The sequence below is a fragment of the Melanostigma gelatinosum genome, assembly GCF_949748355.1.
Source record: "Melanostigma gelatinosum genome assembly, chromosome: 18".
NCBI lineage: Eukaryota > Metazoa > Chordata > Actinopteri > Perciformes > Zoarcidae > Melanostigma > Melanostigma gelatinosum.
In genome coordinates, this window is record NC_136651.1 from 15,315,320 (window position 1) to 15,331,650 (window position 16,331).

The following is a 16,331-nucleotide window of genomic DNA, read 5'->3' on the forward strand; positions in this document are numbered from 1 at the left end:
ATACCTATAAGCATTTTGCTATACTTTACTGTTAATTATAAACAAAGCATTAGAATAATTCATTTAAACCTGCAATAAAAAAATAATTGTCACATGGAAGAAAAGGAAAGAAAGCTGAACACACAAAACTAGCATATCATCACTTTTTAAGGTATTTGGAACTTGTTAGAAAAGAGGTGCTTATTTCATTTAGAGTCTTGTTTTTGTCCACTTCTTAAATTTAAAAAGTGGCAAGAATTGGTCGCCAATTTCTCCAAATTGTTGCCAATGACTCTCAAGCCCTGCTGAGTGTTTCAAGGTTTTATTGTTTTTGGTCAATGTTGAGAATGTTATACTTGCAATGACATCTGCAATGTTCTAAAACAAACAGAGGATTGAAAACTCTGTATGAGGGTTGACAAATCTCACAGTATATATTGCCACATTGCCCAGCCCTGTTTCCAGTGTAGAGTATGTCAACGTATAAGTACAAGAAGTGACCATACGGCAATCAAACGTTTCAGTTTTTCACAGCAGTATTGTCACACTGCTCATCTCCCGGCTCATCCGGCAGGTGACCCCTCTGATGTTTCTTGAAGTCGCTGCAGTGCATGAATCCTTTCCCGCAGACCGCGCAGAAATACGGCTTTTCTCCCGTGTGGACGCGCCGGTGCAGCTTGAGGCTGATGGACTGGGTGAACCTCCGGCCGCAGATGTTGCAGCCGTACCTCTTCTCCCCCGAGTGAATCGCCATGTGTATCTTCAGATTGCTGGGGTTGCTGAACTTTTTGTCACACTGCTCGCAGGCGTACGGCTTCACCCCCGTGTGGATGCTCATGTGATACTTGAGGTTGACCGTGCAGCGGAATTTCTTGCCGCACACGTTGCAGACCGGCTGCTGGCCCCGCTTCTTCCCCGTGTGGATCCTCATGTGGTTCTGGAGCGCGCTGGCGTGGCCGCAGCGTTTGCCGCAGGTCTCGCAGACGTACGGCTTCTCCCCCGTGTGGGTCAGCATGTGGTGCTTCAGGGCGCTCCGGTGGCTGCAGCCTTTACCGCAAACCTCGCAGGAGAACAGCTTTTCTCCCGTGTGTCTGCTCAGGTGATTTTCGAGGACGCTCGCGTCGCTGGATCCGAGGCCGAGCACGTCGCAGCAGTTGTCCTTTTGCCCGTGAGTCACCCGGTGGGTGGTCAGGGACGAGGACGAGAAGTAGCTCTCGCCGCACATTTCGCAGACGAAATCTCTGTCGCCCGAATGTAGATTCTCGTGATCGGCCAAGCTCTTCCTGCACTCGAAGGCCTCGGGGCAGAGCGAGCAGACAAACGTCTTTTTCAGGGCGCCGCACCTGTGCCGCTGGAGCTCCAGCGCGCCGTCGAACTGGCTCTCGCACAGCGCGCACGTGCGGGTGCTCGGTTTCTTCAGGCTGTGCCGACGCATGTGTCTAGCCAAGGTGTATTTGTAAGCAAACTCGATCCCACAGTCGGAGCACTCGTAAGGTTTCTCTCCGGTGTGGCGTCTGGAATGCGCCATGAGCCCCTGTTTCTCAGAGAAACATTTGCCGCACTCGGCGCAGAGGTGCGGTTTGGTGTGAGTCAGGTAGTGTCTGTCCAGGATACACTTCAGAGCAAACGTTTTGTCACAAGAGGGACACTTCAACGGCCCCGTGTTCTTCTTCTTTTTCATTTTGGCTGTGCCAGTCGAGGTGCCTGTATCCTCCTGGACGCCGTCTTCCTCGCTTACATCGGAGGCCGGCTCTGAGGCGTCGGGCACAGACGGGGAGCCAGAGTTACTCTCACGTGTGGCTGCATCAGCTGAAACAAACAAAAATCTCCATTAGGGGACTCGAAACAAAGTGGGAGGCACACGGCTAACACAGACAAACACAGCCGCTCAAATTCAACAAGTTAATATATAATTAAAACAATGTTTTGCTCATGAACAAAAAAAGTTTCAGACGGAAGTCTTTGTTCTGCTGGTTTGTAAAGAAGCAGTAGTTACCAGGTGTGATCACTGATTCTGAGTCAGCCGCTGCTGCTGTTGGTTCTTCAGTATGTTGCTCTTCTGAAAAGAAAAAAAAACTGAAATTAACTTCAGCGTATCTCTCAATGAGGAAGCAGAGTTTGCCCAATCAGAACTACTAGTAGTAGCCGTGACATCTATCCTGCTCCAGCCGGCCATTATAATTGCAGATGTGTTTTGGCAGGTAAAGCAATTCATTTTTAGGTGGTTGTATCACCTGAACATTTCATTTTGAAAATGTAAACTAAAGGCAAGTTATTGCAAAAGCTGAAATGTGGCTGTATGCTTTGGGAAGTGACGAGCACTAAAGGAGGAAGTAGATGTAAAAATGGATTTAAAACATGTTACGGTCATTGCTTATCCAACTGTAGCAAACACAACCCAAACTATGTACAAATGATGAGAACTTAAAACATGCACGGCTGGCACATGACTTCTTTGACTGTACTGAGCACGAGAGATCAAAACATGGAGCAATACTTGTGTTCAATATTCTGTAATTCAAAGTTTGACCCTAGCTGAAGCTGGTGCCGATACCTCTGTGATATATGTGGTCATTCTGCTTTTTTGGCACTGGTTTGGATCCTTCCTCGGTTTTCTTTCTCTTCTGACGAAAGCTTGTGGATGCAGATTCTGTAATTCAACAACATAAAACCTCAGCACAAAAGTGAACGTGAAAAGCCTCTCCACAGTCACTCAAGCCTTGAACCGACTTACCACTCTTGGGCCCGGCCACTCGCCCCGCTTTCGGCTTGGTGCTCGCCTGTTTCGTCTCGCCGATCGGCCCGGCCCTCTGCTCTGCAGCGGGACCGTCCTCCGCTTCACACATGGACACTTTCAACACCGTCAGTATCTTCTGCACCGCGCCTTTGGTCCACGTTTCCATGAGGGATGCAAACTGGTCCTGTGAAGTCACGGGCGGGAAAGAAGGCGGAGCAGTGAGATGTTAAGTATAGGTGATGGTGCTTTCACAATTAGTCAACTGTTGAGTAACCGAAAATGTATCTGCACGATACAACAAATGAATAATCGTTGAGCAAATGTGTCGAGGGAAAAAAATGCCATATCTTTGGGTTAGGGTTTAGTGAGAATATGCTGCTTCTCTACATTGATGAATGATATAATATAAATAAATAATAACTGCTTAATTGAAGAAATAAATCATAACTGCTAGACCCTTGACTCCAATAAAATGTGAAAACTTAATCACATGTTTTTAAGTGAAAGCTGAGAAAGTTACGTTGAGTAAAGGTTTGTTGTTGCACTTTATAAACTTTCACATGTGTGTTATAAGTTACAAATTGGTTATGACGCTGTTGTGAGCCACGAGTTGCTTTGGGCGACACTGAATACCTCCTGCAACACGTCCATGTTTGAAGCTACTGAGAGACTTTCAGTCGCACACTTAACGTTACATGACAAGAGGGTTTAGTGCCGTTACTTACCAAAAAACACAATTTCTAATTCTTAGCATTTGTTCATAACCAAATGTCACAACATAGGTTGAAACCAGCGAGTTTTCACAACGTAAGTGTTACCGTTATGGCTTTGTTAAACGGGTGAGTCTCCTCGCTTGGAGTCACTTCGCTCTCATTTTCTTCCCTCTTCACATCCGATACTGTAGCCGGAGCAGCGCGCGGCTGAGCGGCCATAACACCGTTGGCCGCGGCCGCCGGGCACTCATCCAGAAGTCTGCTGAGCTCCGTCACCGCCGCGTGCACCTCAGTCTCCATCAGAGCAGATATCTGGCTCTCAAAAGTCTCCAGGCTGAACATGTTTGTGACTGATTTGATGTTGTAGTTTAGTTTTCGAAAATGCAAATCTTTCTTTTCTGCAATGGGCAAGTTGTTCCGCTCATGTTGTTGTTCCGCTCATTTCTTCTTCGTGTGATGAGTCGAGGAAGACTTCTGCCCCCTAGGGGAGATGAAGCGCTACAGCGTCTGTTCAACAGTTACATCTTAGCTTTTTGTACTTTTGGGTGTTGTACCCTAAAATGTGATTAAATGTAACGTGTGATTAAAAAAAAGCAGTTTGGGAATCATTTTTGGAGTCAAACCATGTCTGGCTACTTAAATATTTACTTTGACCATACTACTCAATCTATTTATATGAACCACTAATGGAAGCACATTTATACTAACTAAAATGTTCATGTATCTATGTATTCTTTTTTATTTAAATCCAATAAATTGATACATTGTTATAATTTAATAATTTATCATAGTAATTCGATTTTTGGTTGTTCATTAGAGTGTTAATGGTTGGTTAGGTCTATTTTCAAAGTCTTTGCCAGAGCTCAGTGTGCTGTCATGACGGAATGAACACACATCTATTACCAGAATAGGTGTAGATCATAGTGTGCTGTTGTATTTTCCCATAACCAGAGCATTGTACATTCATGATACTGAATACACTGAGGACAACCTACAGCGAGACACTTTTCAATTCCATCATTTGCAGGTACAGAATGCAGGCAGACAATCTTATGACATATATGTATTAATATAGGATAATATATTGTGTGGACAGTATCTAATAATCATTGAGCATAAACTATATTTAAATAATCCCAAACATAGAAACAAATGTGGAACTTGTGAACAAGAAGAGATTCCTCTGTTATCTAATGTCAATCTCTCCTTCACTGATACAATGGCTGCAGCAGACTAGACTCCTGTTCCTGCTGAACTGAGCCAGTGTGTTTGGTCGAACTGCTATCAGCTCAGAAGGCACAAGAGGGAGGCCAGATGTTTCCTCGGAGTAATGACTCCACATGTGGCCCTCTGGTGGTTCCATTCAAAGTGTCAAATTCTGCACATTATACAAAACTGAGCCGGGATTTCATTTCCATGCCAAACATATTCCCTTTATTGTAATTAAAAGCAGGCTGCTAAACATCAATCCATCTTTATATTTCCAATGAAATTTATTCTTGGATTATATTGGGCCTTCAGTCAGGTTGAACTTGAGCTCATGACTCTTATTGAAGAGAGAGGGTGCTTTATTGTAAAAAGGAACACTTAATTGAAAGGGCTCGTGTTATCCTATATTATTGTTATTGTAAACAAATCCCAACACTGTGTTCGTCAATTTCTCCATACTGTCCGACTTCCCTATCCTGTCTGTGCCACTCAGTCTTTAAACAACACCTCACAAATACAAATACAAAGTTTCATTGTTCCATAAGGCTCAGTGTGTGCTAAAGAAAAGCTGGGCACTGTAGTTTTTAGCCACTGTTACTCAAACGGGAGTTAATCGTGCATTTGTTGGGGACTATTTTCAGCCGTGGATTAATACACATTTGAATATGTATGTATAGCAGCAAGGCAGTGGGATTGATTTTAAAATAAACCAACATGTGACAGTAGCTCGTTGATTTGTTTTTACAATGGAGCTCTATGGCAAAGTGAAAGAAGAGATATCAGACTTTGGATACACACACACACAATACCTGTTAGTAGGATCAACTCATTGTTGGCTTTGCTCTTTTTCAATTTACACTCAATCAAATATTGCCATCTGCCATATCCTTCAATGGTTCAGATTTGTATTATCTAAAAGAAAGGAAAGGGAAAGAAAATGTCACTTTTTACAGTTCAATTAGAGAGGAACTACAGATTCTTTGTCATACACCCTCATCATCTCTGTACAAGTGAAGAACTTAGCCACTGTGAACAAATTGCTAAGACTCCCTGTTCAGCAGTCGACTAAGCTCTGCACCTGATCAGACACAAACAGGCGAATCCACTCCATCTTGCCTCAGAAGAGTTGATCATTCAGAGTGATCTGCAGACTGGCAGCTTGAAGAAGTCCGATTGTAGAAATGTGTGAAGACACTACACTCCAGGTATCCTCCTCCAGCTCTGGGAGCAGCAGTAGCAGACGCAGCAGCAGTGTCGTAATCCCTGGCAATGTGATTTTTTTTCAATTTTCTGTCCCAAATCATCATGCCAGAGACCCGCACAGCCACAACACAGACACCACTCCGTCCTCCAGGAAGACTCGCAGCTCTGCCCTCCGTATACTCGTCATCTCTCTCTCTTTCTCCTGCCACTTTTTCTCTCATGTTCCACTCTCTCTCTCCCCCCCGACTCTCCCCTCTCAGGCTCCCATGCTCAGTTTAACTTTGGGTATTTCCCTCATTAACTACTATGCCTATATCAGGAACTCCAGAGAGGCCCGAGTAAGTCTGGCTCTGCAAAAAAAAGAAGAAGAAGAAGAAAACAAGTGACAGCGTGCTCCTCTGATAGTAACTCATGACAATCACCCCTTCGCTCTGCTGGGTAGGGAAGTCTCTTGGCAGGTGTGAGGGCACTCTGGGGGGCACGAGCTTAAACGGTCATTGATTGGACAAAATGAGGAAAACCCTTTCTGCTTCCATCTGTTGTCTCTTTGTTGCCTTTACTCTCGCCTTGTTTGCTATCTCAATTCAGAAGTGCTGGAGATTTAGACGTGGAAGTAGTCGGATAAATACCTGCAAACATTAAGGATTAATTGTGGCTCTGAGACGTTTGTAAATTGCATGCAGCTAAAGCTGGATTTTCAGTCAACACCACAGGGGGCCTAAGTTTCGTCTTATGGTTCCACCTCAACGTAAAATGGATTTATATTTCATACATTGACCCAGAAGAATGTATGTCAGGTTTACTTCCCTAATTCAGATTAAGTGCAGCACACTTGCAGCCTCCCTAAGGAAAGCGTTGTCCTGAATGGAGCTATAGGCACTGAATTCACGATCGGTAAGGGTTACAGGTATTCTTCTTATACCTCAAGGAGCGTTGTTATGCCAAACGATTCTGCCGCCACATACCAGCGTCTCATCACCGAGCCAAATGCAGGGAAAGACTCCTGTCCCCGGCAGGTGGTTACTCCAGGCTGTACTCTGAGGGTAAGAGAAGAAGAAATGCAAGAAGAGGAAGAAAAGTCAATTCGTCTGATGAGGGCGCTTCCATGCAAATCCAGCTTACAGAGCCGATATACTGTTTGAGAATTGTTGCCTTAAAATGTTTGTACCCTCCAGAGATGAATGCGAAATCGACCTTATTTTCAAAGATACATGTGTCAGCTCGAATTGGTTTCTAACCACCGACCACGACTAATCTATTTTGGTTCAAATTAAAATTGAGCTCAGCCGACTTTTACATTTGTTTTGACTGACAGGTGTGTCAGCCAATCACAGTCAGCCGGGGTGGCTCAGCTTGGCGTTTACCCCTTGTTGCTTAAATTTGGCTTTTCTGGCCCCATACGTGATGAGATGGAAGCAAACAAGTGATAAGTCTCAGTGGGTTTGTCACTATGAGGGGCTCATTTCACCTACACAGTGATTTCATACGCTTTTAATATAGAAATAGTAATTGTCACAGCCTTAGAGACAACTAACCTGACATCTAAACTGTAGCAAAGCACCATATTCATCAAGTCCCATATCTTATATAAAAAACGCTTTTATGAAGAACATATAGAGACATATATACAGGCCCACATGCATGGTGCTGGCCGGTGCAGTGCAGGACAGGATCCTGCTGATAGTGAACTCAAATGATCAGTTTGAGCCCGAAGCTAACTATCAGATGTTTCACAATCAGCTCAGCAGGCTGACATTCAGATTGTTGTCTGGCTCTTGAATGCAGAGACACAGTGTGAGTGCATAACGATGATTGAAATACGGTGCCAGCCGTGAATACATCAATATAATAAACTAATCTTTGATGATTTATGGTTCGCTGTGCTCCACAGCTGCCTCTTAAACCTGTCAGTCATCCCAGTTTCTCATGTCACACAAATGATTTTCATAATGAATGCCTTACTCCAAATCCCTGCCAGAGATATCGTGTTGCGAGTTTGAGCGTGCTCACGCTAAAAGTGAACATGGCGCGCTGCAGGCTCACGCAAAGCTATATAGCACGGCCCTGCAGTACGACGAGGGCGTGTGACCGCTGGAGCTGAATTAAGGCAAGGCAAGGCAAGTTTATTTGTATAGCACATTTCAACAACAAGGTAATTCAAAGTGCTTCACATAAAACCATTAAAAGCATCAAAACATAAGGCAAAAGAAAAGGAGATTTAAAAACAATTAAAGAGATTAAATGGAAAATTGATTCATTAATTTAAAAGAAATTAATGGGAATCACACTACAATAACACACTCGATCCTGCTTGCTGGGGTTTCAGTTTGTACATGTTTGATCCACAGGGGGGGGGGGGGGGGGGACATACCGAGCACGTTGTTGGCATGTGATCGCGGCCAGCTGTTCAGTCACTCTGCCTCTGACCTCCAAACCCCAGGGAGTCCAGGGTAAAATGATGCTTGACTTCGTGGGGCCTTTATGAAAAGGTGGAGGCCGGTGACGGAGCGATTGCGTTAGGAGCATTAGAGCAACGGGGTGGAAGAACAGGCTTCAATTCCTGGATTGCCTTGTTAAAACATACACAAATCACAATACATTCATGAGTAGAAGTTAGTGTTACAATAAACATAAGCGATTCCTGCATTCCTAGAGTGATAATAGTTTTATAATAATTGTTATGGTTTATATCACTTATTCTTACAAACTATTTGTACATTGGCCTTTCTTTATTTCAAAATGAATTGAAGACACTTTTTCAAGTTTTGTGCATCATTGTAAATACTGTCGATACGACACACCATGAATACTTCAGAAGAAAAGACGGGGGGGGGGGGGGGGGGGGGGAGTCTTTGAGCGCTGCGTGCCGGCAGAGGTTCGTTCCCGAGCTGCGTCTGGAGCGAGCGAAGAAGGCGAGATCTGGATTTCCGTTTCCGTTGTTCTAAGTCAGGAGGTAGCGGGTCTCCCTCTGCCACCGAGAAGTGAGTTAAAGGAGGACGGCCGTGAGTCCGACTCTTCGTATTGTCGGACTCTGGCGGGTGGATGCAGCTGGTCGGCGAGGTGGAGATCGCGGGTTTGGCTGCCCGGACCCTGTCGATGCCGGTTGGCGGCGTCCGTGGTGTACATGCGTGGTGCGTGGTGCGCGGCGTACGAGCGTGGTGTTCCGGTTGCGAGTGCAGAAAACTCGAGTGTGCCGAGGCTTAGAGTGGGTAGGTATTTATAGGAGCGTGGCCGGAAGTGGGCGAGTGGCTGAGGTGTGGTCCTGCTCCTGAAATTCAGCTAAGTTGTATCTCCAATAATGTCATATCGTAATTGAATTCGCTCATTTTACACATTGAGACCACAGTTGCGGGACATTACCACTTTATAAATCACACAATTTATCAAGCACTGTATGACACATTGGAACATAAATACAAAATGTCCCTTCTGGGCCCTAAACATGCTCGCAGTTGCAAAAACAACTGTGTATGAAGCAGCATAGATTATCACATCTACTGTCTCCATTTGCTCCAGTTGTTTGTTTGTTTGAGATTGACTTACTGTCCTGATTTACATTTATATGTGGGTGTGTTAAAATGTCTTTCATTTTGAGGTTCAAATTTGGAAACCAGTTGACCGTTACCTGACCTCCACACCTGCTCCCAATTATGACATCTTGCTTGCCCATTTTAGCGACAGTTCCCTCTTTTGCCTGAAGCCAAACCCTGTTTTTACTTGCTTATCGGTGCGATCTTGTCACGCCCTGAATCACACACGACAGTTGCCAGAGCCGAGCCAAACCAACCACATTTTTGGCACGTGCTTGCATGTGCTGGAGGTCTCAGTGAAAGCACAAAAGAGAGTTCGAAAAAAAGATCTCGTCAAACTCCTGGATGTGTTTTGCGGTATTCCCAGAACACTTGCACTTGCACAGATCACATATGATCATAAATTAAATTCGTAATGTGTTGAAATTCTTTCACATGGTTTCCAAGGGGGATTGGTGCCAATGACTGCAAACATCTGCAGCTCACTGACAGTCTTTATGCCAAGCTGAGCCAGGAGTATGATGCAGAGTTCTCTATTCACATTATAAATGTGTATATTAATTCATGCACACAGACATTATAAAAGGGTGTAGGCTACCCATAGAAAGAGGTGTTCAAATGAGTTATTTTTACTAAATTGACTTTGCAATAAACCTTTTTGCACTTTAATGTCCACTCCTCCAGCAGTCTTATGAAATAGAACAATAGTAGAACTAACCCTAACCCTGAACTGAAACAATATAGTGAAATAAATTATTTAATACACGATAAAAAAAGAACCCTGGTAATGTTGGGAAACAGGGCTTCACTCCCCTCTCTGCAGGACACCAGCAGCACCGTGAGATCATGTGACAGCGTTTTTATCAGCACATGCATGCCTGCGTGCCAGCCTCACTGCTCTCAGCCTCCATCTCACTCTGCTCGTGTTCAACACACAGCTAGACACACGCACAAGTGGATACATTTAATGTACATTCAGACAGCGGGATGTACACATGCATGAACACACAAGATAGTCATGTTCTCAAGTTTTGACCAAACTGCAGCAGCAGTGATAAGAACATGTCCACACTTCCTCTAAAAAATATCAAATGAAGCCCCTTGACTCACTATATGTATCCACATGGTGGTCAGCTGTCAGAAATAAGCAGGCAATTAGCCTAGCTTAGCATAAAACAGCAGGGGAAACAGCTAGCCTGGCGCCAACAAATAGCCACAGCACGCAACTCCCTCTAAAACCAATGAGCTTTAAAGATGTTGGTTTGGTACATGTACTCCCTAAAAGTAAAGTCCCAGCTGTTTGTCAGTTGCTTCCAGCCTTTATGCTAAGCTAGGCTAATCGCCTGCTGGGGCCAGCACCACAGCCTGGTCTCTGAAAAAAATGACATTCCCATACAGCTAAACTGCATTGTTGGTTGGAGAGAACGTATTTCCTCCCGGATTGCGTTTGTTTTTTACATGTCATAAATGTGAGCCACATAGAGAGGAGGGTGGGGTGGATGGATGACAAATGTGGGACTTCCACAGGAGATTTGTCATGTCCTGTGTGAAACCAAAAGGAACTAATTTGATCCCAAACCTTAAAAGCTTTTACTAAACCTAACTAAAAAGTTTAGTTGCCTAAACCTAAACGTAATTTTACATACAGTTTATTCTGGCGAATGGGTTGAGAACCATATTTGACGCACATGAAAACATCGTAAGAAAGCACAAAGTTGTCCTTAGTTTTTGAAAAAGGCAGTTATTTTGAGATGCAAGGTTTCCATCTGACAACAGTGTCTTTAGTGTCTTTAAACATTTCCTCATGCATTTCTTTCACCTAAAATCCTTCACTCATTTACTCACCTAATTATTCTAATGTCTGTTAAAATGATAAAACCATGTGGACTTACGGTATATTGTGGTCCACAGCCTCGCTCGTGCAGTGACGCCGCCTCCCTGCAGCTTTCTGTGTGTATCCTGAATGCCAGGAAGGAGTGGGCTGAGACTGACGCCTTTCTCTCCTTCATAAATCAGCCTTTATGAGTTGACATAGTGTCGTTTGTGCATTAGGCCTGCCCCAACTCCAAAACAGTTCAAAGAACAGTTTGTTGGTCTGGCCCCTCGCTGCCACAAAGCACCTCATTCAGCCTGAGTCTGAGTGTAGGAAGTCACGTTTTGTACCCTAAATTCTCTCTGTCAAAGTCAATTCAACAAAGCTTCATTGGCAGGACATTTGATTTAATTTTGATTTACTGTATATGGCCGTAATTCCAGAGGCAAACAAGCCCTGCTCACTGTACACCAAACTGCAGACAGACTCATTGAGCGACTAGCTATTGAAGAAAGTGGAAGATAGCAGCTGTAAGAAGCAGGGCCCATATGGTTGAGGATGTGCAGTGGTTGAATACTCTGTTTTGATATTTCTTTATTTCCCTGAAGTCAAAAGACCAACTTCATCCTTGATCAGTTTTAGTTTATAATCATGGACATTTTACTCCAGTTTCATCAAGACCAAGTATGACAAACTTAGTCAAACTTAAACCAGCAATAACACAACACTGACATATTATCACCTCAATAAGTCGACGTGCCAAAATTGTTAGCAAACCTATATATACCCATCCAGCAGACACGGATAGTTGTGTCACATCTCTGTCCACCTGATACATATGAGTTCAATATTCACTCTCCTTTTTAGCTCTGGTTTGGTCTCCAACTCCTGAGGGAAATGCTGCAATAAACATATTTATTTCGAGATAATACCAACATAGCAAATACTACAGGAACATGTTAAGCCTTAAAGGGAAGAAGAAGAAAGAAAGAAGCTCATTGCAGCTCCTCAAACATCCAGCAGATGTCCCTCGTGCTTTACTTTCATGTATAAATCCAAGACAGGCTCATTTTCCTGAGGAGCAAAGTGTTTACTACTCTCTACAGCTTTCACTTCAGACTATGAACTTGATCAGCATGTATTAGCAACAGAATCTAACCCTTAAACCGTCATGCAGGAATCATTCAATAATGTGTTGTGTGCATATGTGATGGTTATTTTGAATAAAATATTCAGAGCTCTTGTTACATTTGCCGATTCCATAGTCCATGCATCAGTCTGGGAACTCCCCCCTCGTCTCCTTCATGGCTCTCCTCCCTCTCCTCATCCCTCTATCCTTTATAACTCTTGAGCTCCAGACCTCCTCAGGGATCCATTCGATGCACATCAGGACTCTAGAGGCCCGGCAGATGTGGATTCTTCTCCTGAGCTTTTAAGCAGCAGCCCCTGTGTGAAGCCACATATCTGGTTCTGGCCTCTCAAGAATTAGGATCTAGATCTGTAGACCGGCAGGAAGAGACTTAGAGTCCCCACCTGATGAACTCCTGGAGCATGAGGGTGAGCCGAGCGCTGCGGCTATCCTTTTTGTTGGTGGGACTATGTCAGGCCCACCGTGCCCCTCCACGAGGTGTTCCCTCCACATCACAGGAGGCCGGTGAGGTCCCCGTGGCCCAGCTGAGGATGCACTCGCTGGGACTGGCTCACCTGCTGCAGGGGTTGGTGGAGAACGCCGAGCAGCTGGAGCGGCAGGGAGAGCAGGTGGCAGCCGAGCTGGACGGGGCCGTGGAGAGTCTCAAGAGCCTCCGTAAGCAGAGTTTACAGGCTGGACGGACTCACAGGCAGGTGAGGAGAAATCCAATCTTACAATGGCCAAAACTCCAAACTTTTCCCTGTTTGATTGATTGACTGATGAAACCATGATTTTTATAGCAAGTATCTATTCCTACATATTTCCTTGTACCTGGGATTTCATCTGATACATTTGGTTGTGCCAGAAACTTTGCTGGTTTAAAGCTGTTCTAGACAGAGGGACTACATTGGGAACAAGTATAAAGTCAATGCAAGTTCTTCAAAGAGTAGAACGTGAGACCGGGGGAAATACTGTGTCAGGAAAATACAGATACTGTGGGAAAACAACGTTTTGTCCTTGAGGTGAGGAAGGACCTGCAGACACTGCGTGCCAGGGGGGACAGGCTGTGGAGGGCGGCCAGAGATCTGCAGAAGGGGCTGGCGGATCTGGAGAGGGAGCAGGGAGCCATGCAGCCCCGCACGGACCGGATCCTCCAGAAAGTGAAGAGCCTGACCGAGCCGAGGTCAGGGGATCAGACTCAGCTCCACATCGGCTCAGTGGAGGTGAGCAAAAAAAACTAAAATGTCGCCGATAAACAGGTATTTGTCCTGGTGACACTGAAACAAAGGGGAAATAAAGACCTACGTGTTTTTCGGTTGTCTCTGTGTTTTAGTGGACACAGGTTTTTTTTAGTGGAAGTGACCGATGTGTCTCTTTTCGCCATTTGACATCGTTGCTGTGTTGCAGTTCATCATCGATAAACAGGCCCGACGGCTCGCCAGTCTGTCCTCAGAGGTTTCAGCCCGAGACAGAATGATTGACAGGCGCATGCGGCACATCAACCACCTGGAGAAACGGGTACGTTGCGGTTTGAAACTCAGATATTATTCTCTGACTTAATGACCATAACTGTAGTGAATAAGGGATTATATACGTGTAAAATGCTGTTTTAAACTGAACCATGACCTCTGACCTCCCAGAAGGAAAACAAGAACAAATAATAATTATTATATCATTATTATATAGATTTTGTTTAACCGTGGAAAACTACAGCCAGGTTCACATCAACACGGATGCATTTTTAACGTTTCCGACTTGTCTCTGTTTGTTTCTTTTAGGTGTCGAAGAGCCTAAGGGCAGATTCTGGCTCCGACCGTGTCCGATGATCACAGCTGCATCAACACAGTCGCTCTGAACCGATCCGCTCGCAAGCTGCCATGAGAAGGACTTTGTAAAGCTTACAAAATAAACTGCACGAAAGGATGTGTCACAATCAACAAATGTGCCTCTAATTTAGATAAATTCACATTTGGGTTGCTCTTCAACACCTCTGACATCAGAAAACGATCTTATAAGTTGTGTTAAAAACTATTGTCAGTGTGTCGTCCTCAACGACACACACCTCTGTTTAAAAAAAAAAATGGTTCAAAAATAATAAAAAACTTTCCTTCTCCGGAGTCATCGTGTTGTGACTCAGACTTCCACAATATTGTGGTTGACGGTGGTGGTGAAAGGTCTTGTGAAGATACTCAGATAAACAGACGCACACTGAAGTCAAAGAAACCTTCAGACTAACAACTCGCAACTAGCATCTTGTGGCAGCTGCCACTCTTTCGGAGCGGATTCCGCGGTAGTTTAGCCTTTATTTGTCGTTATTTGACATTATATGACAATACATTAAGGTCATTGAAGGCATGACTGTTGGTAGTTGGAATTAGTTTATTAGTTCAGCCTCAGTTGGCTCTGAACACCACACGTTTGAAGTTACTCCTCGGCTCTGCTTGAGGCAAGAGCTCAAGGCTACATTAGCCACTACTGTACTCACACATGGATCTCTGATGGAACTGTCAGAGGTTGGGTTGCATTTTGGGTAATGTAGGCCCCAGATATTGACAAGGAATAACAATGTGGAATGTTGTCCATTGTGAGTCTGACAAGGTTTTGGAAGGAAAGCTTTACATTAGTTTCAGAAAACGGAGCTATTCATTTGTCCAACACATTTTTATTTGCTCAATTCTTTTAATTTTCTTTTTCGCAAATTCCATACACGAAGGCAATTTAAAGGCTTTTAAAAATACAATAAAATCATTAGTATAAAAATGTTGACAAAAATAGAGACGGTCTTCTCTATACTTCCTTTTCAATCGGATTAACAGAGAGAGGGTTCACGTGATAAAAGTCAATCACAGATGTATTGTGGTCCTAAACCACAGAAAGATAGACAGGCAACAGTAATGTAAGCCATGGCACGAAACATGTATAAAGTATTCAGTTGACTTGGTCTTTGTCAGGATATTAGCAGCAACATGCCAACTGAGCCAAAGTTGCCAGAAAGTGTGCAGACTTGACTTTACTGGAGGTGACCCTAGATTCAATATCGCCTAAATATGGACTGCGCAGCTGCAAAATAAACAAAAATATTATAAAACAAATACTGTAGATATTTGTTTGTATTCAGTATCAGCACATGCTTTATACCAGCACCTCTGCACCCTCACAGCTGTCTTGCAGCCAAATGTGACAAAGGTCGTGTGTTGAATCTTGGAGGACTGAGCTGCTATCTGATGACCTCAAAGTCACCGTCTTGACGATCGACTCGCGGGCAGCCTGTCCCCTCTGGTGTTCTCAAAACAAACCAACAACTCGAACTCTGTCCCACTTACATGAGAGAGCTGGGGAGTGGGGGGAAAAGAGCAAGGACGGGAAGATAGTGTGAGAAATAGAGGATTATTCTTAGGAGTAAATAACACAAGCAAGTGCAAAACAAATGTAGAACAAGAACAACAAAGGAAATAAAGTAAGTCAAGACAAATGAATTCAGGAAGATAGTGCACAGCGGGCTCAGATGAGTACAGAGTATTGCAGTACAGCAGTGTCACTGTATATGGGAGGAAATAGGAAGTGATCCATTTGGAATTGGAGGGTTTGGCAGGTGTGTCAAAGCTGCAACGGCACCCCCTAGAGGTGAAAGTGAAACACTGACATGTGTGCTCTTAAAATGACAAGTATCTGGAAACTCTTTTATATGCCAGGCCGTCACTTTCTGTGCACGTCTGTTTAAAATTGCTCCCATGACTTCACGCGCCCCTCGCACATGGCATGAAAAAGCATTCAGTGTCTTATCATAGCCTACAAAAGCAATGTATGTGTCTGGCTTATGCTGCATGCAGAATATGATATGACCGCGCTACCCTGAAGTGAACACTGATCTCAGCGCCTGTGAACATGTGTTTTGCTTTGCCACGGCTCTGGGGAAGAATAAGGGAGCGAATGAGCAGCCTGGAGAGAGACCAGAGAGAACATGTCTGTTGATTAGATGTGTATCTGCCACTATAGATGTCATTAGAGCTGTGAACAG

General features: G+C 44.2%; 2 protein-coding genes across 3 annotated transcripts; one reads left to right on the top strand and one right to left on the bottom strand.

The window, feature by feature from the left end:
• Nucleotides 1-201: 201 nt before the first annotated feature.
• Nucleotides 202-3,841, bottom strand: LOC306792675 (uncharacterized protein). Its single transcript, XM_079289938.1, has 5 exons — nucleotides 3,535-3,841; nucleotides 2,714-2,900; nucleotides 2,534-2,629; nucleotides 1,976-2,038; nucleotides 202-1,788 (listed from the first exon to the last, which is right to left on the bottom strand). The coding sequence occupies exons 1-5, from the start codon at nucleotides 3,769-3,771 to the stop codon at nucleotides 500-502; spliced, it is 1,872 nt and encodes a 623-aa protein (XP_079146064.1). The 5' UTR covers nucleotides 3,772-3,841; the 3' UTR covers nucleotides 202-499.
• Nucleotides 3,842-12,444: 8,603 nt separating this feature from the next.
• On the top strand, nucleotides 12,445-14,232 carry LOC306792022 (uncharacterized protein). Of its 2 annotated transcripts, none has more exons than XM_079288998.1 (4): nucleotides 12,445-13,026; nucleotides 13,336-13,536; nucleotides 13,721-13,831; nucleotides 14,092-14,232. In XM_079288998.1, the coding sequence occupies exons 1-4, from the start codon at nucleotides 12,721-12,723 to the stop codon at nucleotides 14,137-14,139; spliced, it is 666 nt and encodes a 221-aa protein (XP_079145124.1). In that variant the 5' UTR covers nucleotides 12,445-12,720; the 3' UTR covers nucleotides 14,140-14,232. The 2 variants fall into 2 exon arrangements, with proteins under 2 accessions (XP_079145124.1, XP_079145125.1); XM_079288999.1 differs by having other exon boundaries at nucleotides 13,345-13,536.
• Nucleotides 14,233-16,331: the final 2,099 nt, after the last annotated feature.